General features: G+C 43.6%; 1 protein-coding gene across 2 annotated transcripts in view; it reads left to right on the forward strand.

Annotated features, from left to right (window-relative positions):
- The window catches only part of capt (adenylyl cyclase-associated protein 1), a 39285-nt gene extending 28358 nt beyond the window's left edge, over window positions 1–10927 (forward strand). For both annotated transcript variants that reach the window (XM_075690332.1, XM_075690331.1), the window contains exons 7-12: window positions 760–865; window positions 2043–2217; window positions 4629–4804; window positions 5693–5816; window positions 8585–8811; window positions 10356–10927. In XM_075690332.1, the coding sequence (XP_075546447.1) occupies window positions 760–865; window positions 2043–2217; window positions 4629–4804; window positions 5693–5816; window positions 8585–8811; window positions 10356–10436 (889 nt within the window). In that variant the 3' untranslated portion in view covers window positions 10437–10927. The remainder of the gene's footprint in view (window positions 1–759; window positions 866–2042; window positions 2218–4628; window positions 4805–5692; window positions 5817–8584; window positions 8812–10355) is intronic.
- Window positions 10928–14775: the final 3848 nt, after the last annotated feature.

Raw genomic sequence — 14775 nt, forward strand, 5'->3', positions numbered from 1 at the left:
CACTGCCCTGCAAAGTTTGTTTTCAGACATAGCTTGTGATGAGGGTAGGTGGCATGGTTTTATCTCAGTGGCATTCTTCATTAATAGCTTTGCTATAGTATGTGATGCTTCTGTCTCTTGCTTACCTTTGGAAGGAAAATTTTTACCCAATATAACTCCAAGTTATCCTTTTAACTGATTTTCTTTGTCATACTTGCATGTGACAAACTGGGCTGGTAAAACGTTGAACGTTTGCAACTTTCTGCTAATCTACGTAACAGAGTGCTGTTCCTAGGTACATCTGAGAAATTTATTATTGAATTAGAGTTGTTGTTGCACATCACTTGTAGGAAATTTTGTAGCAACAAAACTGTTAAAGGTTCTTCATCCAAATTTCATTGTCTGTGGGCGGTATTGTCCTCCTGTGTTCATCATCATCATGTCCCCTTGTAAGTAGTAGTATCCGGGGAGCTCCAACCATGATTCAATGCTGGGAGTGCATTACGTGGGCCTTCACGCTGTCATTGTCATGCCATTATTGTTGTCATCATTGTCGTTGCTGTCAGCCCAGTTGTCACTGCTTAGTGGGGCTGTTTAGGCTTTCTTTCGAATTGGCCTCTACAATTCTTCCGGTAGCTGCTTTGAAGCTGGAAAAGTTTTGTCTTGTTGTTGTCTGCCTTACATGCTCAACATGCGAATTCACCTAGGTGCCACCTTGAAGTAATCCTTGATTGGCAGTTACATAAAGCCAGTAGTGACAGGTTGCTTCCTCATTTGCAGGGACAAGACTCACGTGGACTGGGCTCGCTCATGGCTCACTGTGCTGACAGAACTCCAAGCCTTTGTGAAGGAGCATCACCTGACTGGACTTGTGTGGAATCCCAAGGTAATGGTCGCCGAATTCCTTTGTCTCCTTAGTTGTGCAGTACAGTTAAAGGCCAACTGCAGCGAAATTGCACTTTGGGTAATTTGGTTATATATGAGTAGCGAAATACCACTGAAGCAATCTCTTCAAAACTAAAGGGCTGGTAATTGTCCAATTGTGTTATTAGCAGCCTTTAAATAGAACCTATGCAGGTGATGCGTGTGCCTATGGTGGTTAGCGGATATGACTTAAATCCCAGTACGTTGCCTCCAAGATTTTTCATCATCTGCGGGCAGCCTTGGGTGCCACTTAATCTCGGAGGCCATGCCAGGGACCTGTGCTGGTTCTAAGCTTTCTAGGTCATGCATCACTTCCTTCGAGCGGCAATGATGTCATTTTTTTTTTCAGTTTCAGTACAAGTTTTTTTACAAGTTTTTCAGGATGCATCCAGTCATGTTTCACGTGTGAAATTTCGCATAGAGGCTGGTCTATATTTACACTATCTGAAACTAAGCTTTTTACATGATCCATAATTTTGTTGCAGTCCCCTTCAAAGGACATTGGGAAATAACTTGGTATAGTAAAGCTGTTTCTACAGTGCTCTGCAGTATGTGCTTTAGGGTGGTCAATATCTTCTGTTGTTGGGCTGTTACATTCACAGTGAACAAATCTCAGTATAATAAACGCGGAGGTTCAGGAAACACTAGTTGGCCCACCACTGACACTGGGTAGTGAGGCAGAGGCACTGTCTCATTCCACATGGTACATATAACAAAAAAGAAAGGAGAATGGATGGAAGCCATAACCTGTCCTATAGCATAAACTTCGCTATTGTTAGGTTGTACTTTTTGAAACTGAGCTTCTGCAGTAAGGTTCGAGCTCGAATCCATCCTGTGTACTCTCTTGGCTGGAAACTAATCCCTTCGCTGTATAATCAGATAACAGATGGCAAGAAAGGTTTCCAGCAGAAAGCACTGAGAAAGACAGAAGGGATGACGACACTGTAGCGGTGTGTTGTCTGCTGGGAACCTTTCTTTCTACGTGCATCCAATGAGCTCAGGCAAACACTATTCTCAAGATAACAGATGCATCACTTAAACTTTTAAAGTGTCTAAATACAGTTTGTTGCTTGAAGGTGGAGGCAGTGCATACATTACAAACGAAAAAGCATGACCGTTCCCTGGAATGTGCGCTGCAGGGTGGCGATGCCATGGCAATGGCTGGTACCGGTGGAGCACCAGCTGCTGGTGCGGGAGGTCCCCCGCCTCCGCCGCCGCCACCACCAGCCGATTTCATGAACAACCAGATTCCCGCTGAAGACCCCCGAGCTGCCCTCTTCAGGGACCTCAACAAGGGAGAAGACATCAGTAGAGGTCAGCCAGATGCTGTGCCTGCTGGAATTATTTGACAGCTGTGCCTGCGAATGGGTCACATTGTGGCAGCCATGGGAGCAGATGAGAAAACTTTCACAGCTATATTACCAGGCTGCTGCTGCTACAAAGGCAACACTTGTGTCTCAAACTTTTTGTGTCCCACACCTTCAGTGTTCCAAGAAGTGAGAATGTAATACCAGCTGACCTGATCTTGCATTGTGCACATTGTCTGGCAGCTGGGGTTGCAAGTTGTGTTTCTAAGCAACACATTCCCCAGCATCGTTCACATTCCGAGTGAACACAAAAAAAAAAAAAAAGTTGCCTCAAAGTAGTCCTGTAGCATGTAAAAGAACACCAAGAAGTACGCCACACCATTTACCCTTCATGCACAGCGTTCACCTTTTCCTTGCTTCTCCCCAATTCTTTGGAAAGCATGCACAGTGCATGGCAATTGTAACAATACCACTTGTACAACACTAACTTGGTGATGGCTCCTTCAGCTGCGAATGACGATAGGCTGTTGCTATTTAGTATAATTGAAATGATGGTTTGTCTTCTTTGAACACAAGTTGCAAGCTCCGCAGAAATGAATTCTAGGCCTCAGCATGTATGTTTCAACTATTTCTTGCCCAGCCGCATAATTACAAAATGAAATTTTCTATGGAGATTGCTCTGGGAGTGCTGCTTTGTTGTTTCACGAGAGGAACTCAAGTCTCGAGTTTGAAGCTTGCATAGAATTTATTGCGAAGCTTAGGGCATTCTGACACAAGGAAGGAGCATCCATCAGCAACACTGATGGAGAGAAGCCCATTAAAGGCCAACTGCAATAAAATTTCACTTTGGCTAAATTTGTTATAAATGTTATAAAGCAGTAGTACATGTACCACCTGACCAATCTATGCTATGCATCAGCGTGGCCTTCGAGTTGAATTAGTAACTTAACGCGATAGAAACTGCACAGACAAGAAAAGTGGACAAAGACAAGCGCTACAGCTACAATTATGGAAAACCAACTAGCCCAACAATAAACTTTTCTGGCCTTGAAGATTTCTCGAATGTCATGCCGAGAGCCTCGCACTAAATTGTGCATCACTTCTCGCAGGTGTAGTGGCCGTGCTTTTTTCAGTATCAAGAACAGCTATTCTCGTTAGCTTTTCGTCATGCTACCAGTCATATTTCAAACATCACATTTTGCATGGAGGCTCCCCAATATCTACGTTATCTTAAACTAGGCTTTTTACATGGTCCAAAATTTTGTTGCAGTTCCCCTTAAAGCTTCCTGTTCCGCATTGTAATGCCTTTCCTAAAACAGTGCTCGTGGCACTAACTATGCAAGGTGCTAACATGGCACAGCAGACTTTTCATTGGGAGAGGAGGTCAGTTGTACTCTGCACTACGATTCCTTTTTTTCCCCTTGTGATCACTGCACAGAAAAAGCATTAACGCTCAGTTGCATTTCCAGGTGTAGTGCTACGAGTGGAGGGGATGATGGGCTTTGCCTACTACGTTGTATATTGGAAGGGTAGATCTGTCCAGATGTTCAAACACATAGTTAAAGTGATAGGATTTGACAGCATTACAGATAGACTGCATTGTACTTCACCTCACCTTCAGATGTGATTTGCATCTCTTGCTTCTATTCATGCTTTTGTGTCCACACCTTTTGTATATCGTTTGCCACCATACTACTATACGACACACTGCAAACTTTTCTGTTCATCACAGTACGTTTAAATGTGGCTGTGCTCAACCATATGCAGTGAGACCTTGTTGTAACAGTCAAATCAGACAAACAAGTACCTTTGTTATATCCAATATTCATTATAAGGCCAGGGGCTAGCAAGAGATAGAGGATGAAGTTGTGTGGTTACTGCTAGTGGCTTATGGTGCCATGTTTGTTGTTCACCTGAATCTTCTGCATTGTTTGTGCCACCTGTGTTTGTGAACATCGGTGCATGCTTCTGCTTCACACTAGCATATCTATTACATGCTGATATCAGCAACGAAATTTCCATATTTACTTCATTATATTCGATAATTAACTATATTTGTTTTGTACATATCATGTGAACACTGTGTTCCAGGCTGGGACTACTGTTTTCTGATTGAGAATGTTGCCATTACGTGTAAGTGGATGACTTTATAAATGCTGCGAGAGGCTAGCAGGGTCCATTGTTGGGAAACATAGGCAAGTGCACTTCACTGTTGCATTCCTCTGTGCTTACGTATGTGTGCATACCGGAAATGAATACCCTTGCAAAGCTTAGTCCCCTAGAAGCTTGAAGCTTAGCTGGGCTAAGCTAATGTTGTACGGGCCGTTTCTTCACTGAATGTTCTCGTGGAACTCTTGCTGCACTGTCTTGTCTTGCTGTAGCGTGAAGTGCATCACGTGCATGTTGTGGTTATTGCAGGGTTGAAGAAAGTGAGCAGCGATCAGATGACTCACAAGAACCCCGCGTTGCGGGCACAGGCACCCGTGGCCCCCAAGTCTGCGCCGGGACAACCGCCCTCGCGATTTGGCTCTAAGCCTTCCCAGGAGATCACTAAGCCTCCCAAGCTGGAGCTGGAAGGAAAGAAGTGGTGTGTGGTGAGTACTAACGCTGTTTCACTTAAAAGTGCCCTGGAGGAAAATTTTTCAATTCCCAGCAAAACTCCCCACGCAACAGCCCAATGCCTGTTAGCTCTAACCATTAGGCCACAATTGCACACATTCTTCTCTTGTGCCAGCGTCGCTTAACTCTTTGTAATGATTGGCACCTGCATCACGTCACATAATGCGCAGGAGCATGTGCGCACGAGGCCATTTTAGTCAGGCCACATAAGTAAAGTCATTTTTGCCACTGTCTCTTGTGTGCGTCACATCTCATAGTGACAAATTGGTTATAAACGCGAGAGCATGCCAGTTATTCCCATTCTTCCATAGTGGCAGCCAGTGCTTTGAGAAGCTGTGTTTGACTGCACTGCCTTCAGGATTGGCCTGTATATTCCCCAGTCTTTTTCTCTTGGCAGCTGGCGCTACATAGACACTGTGACATTCTACCACCTTTAGGCATGGACCAAGTTGTAACGGAACAGGTTGTAATGTTCCTTCACCGAAGTGCAAGAAAAATGAGTTGTCAAGCAATCACTGTTGTCTTGCTGCTGTCTTCACGCACACACACTTGCATCACGCACACAATTGCTCACCTTTGACCGACACATTGGTCCATCGGGCAGCGCTTTGCAAAACCCCAAATGGTGCTGGGTAGCACCTTTTCTGTTGTTAAAGAGCAAGAGAACAATCAGACAAGTGAGTGAGGAATTTCAGGCTTAATTTAAATGCTGATGTTGCCACATTAATGGGCAGATTGTTCACACTTGTGGAAACATTGTGATGTTTGCTTGCTTGTCAAAAATTTTTAATCCCTGTTAATTGGGAGTATTTTTCACCTCTGTTAGTACCTGACACATATCTGCTTGTTTCTGCTGTTTGCAGGAGTACCAAGTGAACAACCAGAACATTGTGTTGGACCAGACCCTGATGAACCAGTCGGTGTGCATATACAAGTGTGTCAACTCTGTCATCCAGGTCAAGGGCAAGGTCAACTCCATTGTCATTGGTGAGACCACATTTGACGTTTGCAGAGGTGTATGCGTATGCAGTTACTAATTTGACCTCGACCGAAAGTTCCAGCCCTCAGCCATATGTTTCTGTTGGGAAAAACACTTGTTGTTCTTATCCTGAAGTTTGCCTTTGTCATATAATTAAAACGTGACTGGTCAGCACGCTGATGCCTTACCTCTGTGACGACCTCAGTGGTTACCCTCATCATGACACCAATGGCTACAGGGTCTAACATTGAGGAGACTGTGAATGCGGTTAAGCTATCTCCCGCTGAAAATGCCGATTCAGGCCTAGCTTCAGCAAAGTTCAAAGTGAAAACGGCAGCTCGCAATGAGTGATTACTACAATTATCCGATCTTAATGTGCACTGTAAATTGCCTGCACATTGCAATCTAATACGAAGTGAGAACCACTTTCGTAGCATTAGCAACAGCCTACAGTCACGTAGCGTCGCCACCATTGTCATCACAAGATTGCCTCACCACATGTAAATTTATTTATAATGCCTATCATTATCAATCACAAACAGCTTTTTATTGCTACGTATAAACCACAACATGTCCTTTGTACAGTTCAGAGTTTTATATTCTGCATTTCCTCAACGACTTCACAACCTATGTGAATGGGATAGTGGCCTATGCCTAGACTAACCACATTTCCAGTTCCTACTGTAACATACGCAAGTCTCTGGACAGCTTAGCCACTTAGCTTAGCCAATTACACAGCTTAGCTTAGCCACTTTGTCTTTGATTATGAAAGCTAAGTGGCTAAGCTGTCCAGAGACTTGCATTTGTTACAGTAGGAACCAGACATGTGTTTAGTCTAGGCATAGGCCACTATCCCATTCACATAGGTTGTGAAGTCGTTCAGGAAATGCAGAATATAAAACTCGGTGAACTGTACAAAGGACATGTTGTGGTTTATACGTAGCAATAAAAAGCTGTTTGGTGTTGATAACGATAGGCATTATAAATAGATTTACATTTGGTGAGGCAAACTTTACAGGTATTATCCGATTTGTGACTTCCAGAATTGGAGGCATGCTATGTTTCCTTGTTTTGTTTTGAATTGGGTGTTATAATTTGAGTGCACATTGTTTTGTACTATGAACCTGTAAAAATTGGTTGCACATTTGATTCAGTGCTGGGTTAATCAGGTAAACACACTGCTGAATGAGCAGCGATTTGTTCTGAAATTTTTTCTGCTTCTTTTAATTCTGCCTGCCAGATAATTAAATCAATTCTGTTGATCCTGCTTAGCTTGAATTAATGGAAATCAGCTGTATTAATTTGCAGTATCCGAGTTTGTAAGCACATTCACACAGCTCTTCCTTTCTACTCTATTAGAGCAGTGTCTGAACTGTCTCTCTTGCAAGAACTTTTCTTTTTCAATTATGGTTATTGTGTCACCATCCAAAGTAGCAGTGATTTAAAAACACAACATTGCTGCTGCGTTATAGGTGTTGGTGTACCAAAATGGCCAGAAGGCAAGAAAGTTGGCGACGCTTTGCTTCCTTCGACTCTTTTGAAGTTTTGGAGGATCACTAAGCTTGTAGCAGGTGTTGGAAGAGTGGTGTTTCATACTTAAATTGAGCTGGTGTTTTGTAATATCAGTTAAAAATAAAGGTTGATGTGGCACTTCAAAAATTCTGTACCATCTTTTTAAAAGTCTTGCTGTCAGATGGTTGGAGGCTGTGTGTGCGCAGGCACGGGTGGCAAGGAGTGACATTGCGGTATATATAAGCTACTGTTTATGTGTAATAAATTCAGTTGGTAGTCAGCGCACGTCCTGTATCAAAGTGGTGCTGTAAAAATGAAAGAAAAGAAAGCAGACCATGAAAGCACCATATGAACTATGAAGGTTTGAGGTGGGCAGCATATGTTAGCATTGTGCCAGTACGTCGACGTTGGTTCCCCGTTGTTCACATTGGTTTCCCGAAATCCCAAGGCAGAAATTTGTAAATGGCTCTTGTGTTCGTTCATTCAATGACAGTGCAATATTGTAACTTCTGTGTGTGCTTTCTCCTTCCTTTTTTACAATAATCTATTTTATTTGTATCTTGCTCACCTTACACTGTACCTGGAGATTTAGGTAAGCGAGGGGTGCACCTAAGCATGTTCAACTGAAATTTTGAGCACGGGGCTTTTAGTGCATCTGCTCTCTGGCTCTACTCCAACAGTGCTGAAGAACCAGTCTTACTGTGTTTTTACTGAACCCCTGCAGAGGCATTAAAAATGGCATTCATTTTGTAGAGCGTGTGAATTTGTCAACCATAAAGGAATGCTGTGTGTTGCAAAGTGAACCCCCTAAATAGCACACACATTTCTACAGAACGTGAATAATATAAAGAATATATCGGCTGCGGTGCACTCAGTGGCTGGATCCACAAGGTTGCAGGTTCAATTCCCGCCCATAGTGGCTGAATTTCGGAGCGGGCTGAATGCAAAAGCTCTCACGTACTGTGCTTTGGGGTGCACAGTAAAGAAACATGTGGGCAAATGATTTTGGAGCCCTCCACTACAACTTCCCTCATAACCCACTGCAGTTCCGGGACGCACCCGCAATTTAATCTGATACTGAATATGCTTACATTACTCCTGGAAAACGTGTTGCACAAAGTGCTGCTATGGCATTGCACAAATACAGCATTACATGGTTTAATAATATGCATAATGTTCAAACACATTGGCTCAACACAAATTCACCACTTAGGGGGTATGGAGCCTCAGTGTTCTTTTTTTTTTTTTTTAAATTGGATTTCAGACTCGTGCAAGAAGACTGCTGTGGTGTTTGAGGACATTGTGTCGGTGGTGGAGTTCATCAACTGCCAGAGCGTCAAGGCGCAGTCGATGGGCCGGGTGCCCACCATCGCGGTGGACAAGACGGATGGCGCGCACGTCTACCTGTCGGACAAGTCTCTGGACGTCGAGGTGGTGACCTCCAAGTCATCGGAAGTGAATGTGTCTGTGCCCACACCCAGTGGAGACTACGTAAGTTTCTGCCTTAAGTTTTTGGCATGCCTGGCTGCAGCGGATGGCCAGAGTATCACTTGCATGTTGGCACAGAAGTGCGCTGCAGCTGCCTCTTGCTTGAACATACTGAAAATTCCCATGATGATTTAAGCTCGAATAATTTGCAGCTCTGGTTAAACTAAAGAAATAACAAGGGTTTAGTTGGCCAGTACTATTTTTATTGCAATTTAAAGACGTGTAATTTAATACAGACATTTCAGTCGTTAGACTTTCCAAAGAAGAGTGACAGATTCTAAAGGTGTCGGGCACGGAGAATTTTATCCCAGTATATTTTAGAATCCATCACAACTTGCTGGATGACAAATCCATCCTCCAAAGATTGTTACAGCTCCATGTAGATTTTTACTGTGTGGCTTTATCAGGTGTCTGTAGAAGCATGAAGATGTGTGCTATATGTGTGTACAGGTGCTGTGAAAATTGCTTGAAGTACCCCTAACAACTAGAACCTAACAAGTACTAGAACAAGAACTAGAACCCCTAACAAGTACCCCTAGAACCTCGATGACGCATCCTTGTTTGTTGCATTTTCCTAGGTCTTATTATGCTCTAAAGCACGAGTCGTATTAAGTCTTCATACGATCGGGTGTATTGGCTTCTTGTGGGCTGTTTCTTTTCCCGGTTCTTACTTCCGAAAGTGACTATGGCGCGACACTGATGCGGCATCATCCACTGGCCTCTGAGAATGGCCCTTTTTGTTTGGAGGTTCAGAAGGATTGCGATCATGTTCAGATCTTTTCTGTTCACTATCTTCACTGGGCTTGTGAAGTCAAAAGTGAAGAGGAGGCGCGTTAAGGCTCGAGGGGTCGCCCCACACCCATTTCCACCGATGCTGTCTCGTTATCTTAATACCTCGTGCAGTAACTTAGGCATGCAAGGCTGCACAAGAACAGAAAGAAGGGCTGCAAGTGCTCAAAAAGAGGCTGCTCATGTGCCGGACGGAAATTATACACGCCTTATTTGGTGTGACTCACGGCTATGACTGTTCCAGAAAAAGAAAAGGAAATCTGCCAGGCAGTGATAATGAGCTGTATTGAGCTGATCTCTAGTTGTTTTTTTAGCTTCCCATTAACTTCAAATAAGACCTTGTACCAGTGTAGCTTTTTTCTCTCATCAATAGTGGTGCCAGGACTGTTATCAGATGTTAGGTTTTCCTAGAACATTCATGCTTTTCCCATGGTCCCACAAAAGATGTATCATTTGTTGTTCTACTGTATGTACTTGCATATAAGTTGTGCGTGCTTGGCACTGTATTATGTGCAATGAAGTTTTGTCATTCATAAAAGAAGGGGATGACTTGTCGTTCTTTCTTTGTTGGGTCTGGTGACAGACAAGAAATACTTTCAATTCACTATGGAACTTCACACATAAGGCTTCTGTAGCATGAAATACCCAATCTCCCTCAACCAAATGTGCATTGAACCATATATTTTATAATGTATCCTAATCGGATCTGACTGCGAGGCTGCATTGGCATGTTTACATCGTTGCTATACTTAATGCAGATGGAGATACCAGTTCCAGAGCAGTACAAGTCCATCTGGAACGGAAAGACCTTGACGACAAGCGTCATAGAGAAGGCGTAAGACTGCTCCAGAGGAGGCGTCACACGTCTTCCAACACCTCTTCGCTGTGGCAGATCAGGAGCAAGCACCCCCTAATCAGTGCTGACGACGAAAACAAGAGTTCCGAAAACTTTTCTTCCTTTTCTGCCACGGTACGCAACAGTGTCTGCTGTCTGGGCCAGACAGCACGCAGCATTACGAGCAAAGTTGCAGCGGCCCAAGTTTTTTCCCCCCCTATTTATGCGCGCGCAAAGCTGACCTCGTCAACTGACGGCCAGGTTGATCAGACTTCTGTCCTCCTCCGACATTTTGCACTTTTACACTCACCTCTCTCTCGTCTACTTTTTTTTTAACTAGTCAGAAATGGGGAAATGATAAAAAAAAAACATTCTAATTGTAATGTGTGGAGCGATGTGATTCTGAAACGCTTTTTTTTTTTCTTGTGGAACGTGCCTGTGGAGCTTGTCTGAGGATTGCAACTGATTGCTCAATAAAGACGTCTGGGGCGGGCATCCAGTCTAGCGTGTGTTTTTTTACAATGTCAAAAAGATCATGCAAGCACTCTGCAGTAATATCCGAAATGTAGCTGACTTAGCTGGCAGAATTTTCAGTAACTTAATTGGCTAAGAGGCAGACTGGAAGACGCACGTACGCCTTCCATAATACTACTTGGCCAAACCTGATGCCATGTGACACCAAAGGATACTGAAGCCAAGAAAAGCAAAGAAAAACAAACTTTAAAGAATTGGGCCGTATAATTGTTTGTAGATTAGGATTAGAGATGAACTTTATATTCTGTACATTGGAAAAGGGAAATAAAACAAAGGAAAAACAACCCTGCCATTGGTGGGTGTTGAACCCACAACCTCCACACGTGTACGGTGTACTTACAAAATGAGCTATGATGATGGCTGTCCTCCTGTTCACTTTCCTCTGCTTATGTACAAACAATCTGGCCCTGGGACTCCTAGCCCCTGGAGGCTGTGGCGGCAAATGTGGAACATTCATTTGGGCACGGGCATCGCATAATATGTGATCTTTCACAGAGCAACTGGCTAATAAACCCCTGTATCTTACCTCAAAGCATCAAGTTTGCTGTGGGACCATCGCTATGTAATGAAGGAAACTCGTCCAAGTCTTTGTGAAGGTGGTACCCCCTGGTGGTGAGAACGTAATGAGTATGTAATGGGCGAACAAGGAGGAATTGAGGAGCTCGATTTCGGGTTTACTGATCTCCAACTTCAAGGCACAATTTTGAATTCCAGTGAAGTGTTTTCTTTTTTTTTTTTCAGTTCAGAACAATAGAATACATAGGTGAACATGTACACTGATCAGTTCTTATGGGCTTTGTCAGTGGCGTATGTCCATTGTTGAGAAAAATCCTCATTGGCTCAAGCATTTTCACTTCAGTTCCAAATAGCTTCACCTGCTCAAGCTAAAAGTAGTGCCAACTGCTGGCAGCGCTTCCTGGTGTGGGCTGAGAGAAAGATTTGCACTAGCCTTATGAGCCGCAATAAATTAATGGCTGTGTGACATTAGGTGCCAATCCGGGAGTTCGGTGTCTCTTTAAAGCCGTTCGCCCCTTTTCCTTTGCATGAACAATCTGAGAAGAAACCTGCAATTGCGAAAGCAGTTATCATACCAAAGGCTACGTCTGGATCTAAATGTGCACGCCTGTTCAGAATGGGGAATGATGCGTGCAAGCCATGTGTCGTCTACCAGCTGCACCTGCCCCAAACCAGGTTTAGCTCGGTGGTGACACCAAAGCCTTCTGCTACATTTGAAAGATCCAGGGGCTTTAGGATGTGCTGCAGCAGAAAAGCAAAGCTGAAGAGAGAGAAGGATAAATGAGGAGGCAGGAAGGTTAACCAGGGCTCCAGGACTGAGCCCGGTTGGCTACCCTGCACTGGGGAAAAGGGAGGAAAAGAGAATGAGAGAAACTCCAATATCGGTGTAGCCAACGTAAAGTTCTCTGCTCTGTATCTCGGATGATCGCTCAGTCTGGTAGCCTTCAGAAGTTGGCAGCAGCGCTTTTATGGCTTTTTGCAGCTGGACGTGCCGAGACCATGGTCTAAAGATCTTGTCCAACAAGGTCTTCCATCTAGCTGGTTTAGAGCGGTGCAGAGTTGGTCAAACCTTTCATTTTCAAGGGACTGAAGTAGCACAGATGTTCTACAGTTTCTTCGCCACTACAGGCATTGCGTTTGGCATTTTCGGTCATTCCAATCGCCAATCACAACGCCTAGAGTAACAGGCAGCTGAATGAAAGTGACATACTGAACACCAGGAACAGTATAGCAAATGCCTGGAGGCAGAGATGCTCTGAACAACAAGAATGGCATGTATGACTCTTATTCCTTTTTCACACAATACCTCTCGGGCTATGATTCAGCATATACACCTAACTGCTGCACAAAGTCGGGTATACAGTACTCGCCATTACCGTTGTTTGTGTGGTCTAAATCTGTACCCAGCCTGGCCCGTGGCTCTGGCCCCCAGTCTTTTCAGAGGCCAAAGAAATCAAAGTGAGGGTTGCTTTGAATGCCGAGGATGTATCCAGAATAGTAGAAGCAAAGAATGCCAGAAGAGCCAAGCAGGCCGAGTTAAACAAGGGTTTTGGTATGCCACTAATGTTGCAAAATTAAGCAGAAAAGCTGCGCAGTGCATATGGTTTAACTAAGTAAGGCCACTCCCAATGCTTCTAGCGCTAATCAGGGGTACTTCTATGGACATTGTAAAATCTCGCCACATTGCTGAATTTTATAATGGTGGCATTTTGGTCCAATTGAAGAGGACTTATACTAAACAGTCCTCTGGACCTATCAGATTGACATAATGGAAAAATCAACAATACAGCGAAATTTGTCAATGTCCAGAATACTACCCCAAAACAGCACTGGCTGTTCTAATTGTGTGGTATTAAGGCCAGAATACATGGAGCGAACTTTCACGACGAAGTTCGGGCGGCAGAAAATCTGCCACGCCGCGACGCCGTATGTTCGTCGGGCTGCGCTACATGGAGTGAGTGGATCTAGTGGCTGTAGAAAGAGGATTTTTTATTTAGGCCATCTATTTCTTGATGAAAATTAAGTCACAAATTTCCAGAGAACGAAACTCTAATTTACAACTCCCTAACTCGGCAATCCAAAATGATATTACAATCCTGTAAATTGCACCTAATTGTACATCTAAAGCAGACAAAAGTGACTGATCGTAGATGGCTCTGAAGTACACCATTCATATGTGAACAGGGCTTTTGCATGACCCTCGTTAACATTGTAAACGATTAACATAAGATATAAATTGGTATATCAAATTTGTCCTCTTTGTATGTTCTAACAGATGCAGTTCAAAGAACTGCGATATTTCTTTTTGGTGCAGAGTTATGGATCTGCAAACTTTGTTCTATTTCTTTCATAATTAATTATTTTCGGCAATTTTCTTTAATAAGTTCAGGCCCCACATCAAAATTCCACTTCCAACAGTCACTAGAATTTAACTGTATCTTTCCAATGCAACTGATTCCATTTAAAGTGGTCCAGGGGTTATCTCGGAAATCATTTCTGCGTTTTGCATAGGCTCCTAGCTAAAGCTTCCTATTAAGTAAAAAGTGAGAAGACATGGTCGAGCCTGCTGAAGTCCTGGGTACCAGTTGTCACTTTTTGTTAAGCTTTATTGAGTGAGAAGAAATAGGGGAATCCGAAGGGCTGCATAGTTTGTTAGTCGCAACAATACAACTGACAGTGGAGGCAGCAAAAGCATAGGGGAAGCTATTTGTCAATTGAAATGTACAAATGTACCACTAGGGCAACGGACAGATGACTTGTTGTAGGCGAGGATTGAACCCACATCCTTGGATTAGACGTGCAGTGCTTTAGTACCTATTAAGCTACCGCGACACTGCCCATCCATCCACTTTACATATATGTATGTGTGCACACAATCTGACTCTCGCAGTGTTAGCCATAATCCCTTATGGCTAACGCAGTGGATGATCCTTTTAACCACATCTGTCGGGTGGTATGTGAATTTAGCAGCAGGCATACGGCAGGTAAACACCAGTATGCTACTTCATGGCATCAAGACTGCCAAATTCAAGATCCTTGCTATGGAATGAAACGAAAGAAATAAGGGGAACCAAAGGCTCGATCGCTTTTACTCCTGCCACACAGGTATATCTCTAGTACCTGCAGACAACCTGAAGTTGACCACTTTGTATTTTTTCCCGATGGCAAGTATGGTTAGTAAGGCACTTTTCTTTGTAGTACAGTAGACCTCCGTTAATTCGACTTTGGTTAGTTTGGTTAATACGATCCCGAGTAAAGGTCCCGGTTGACACCCATACATTTCTATGGGCCAA

This window comes from Dermacentor variabilis, chromosome 4 (genome assembly GCF_050947875.1).
Source record: "Dermacentor variabilis isolate Ectoservices chromosome 4, ASM5094787v1, whole genome shotgun sequence".
Classification (NCBI taxonomy): domain Eukaryota; kingdom Metazoa; phylum Arthropoda; class Arachnida; order Ixodida; family Ixodidae; genus Dermacentor; species Dermacentor variabilis.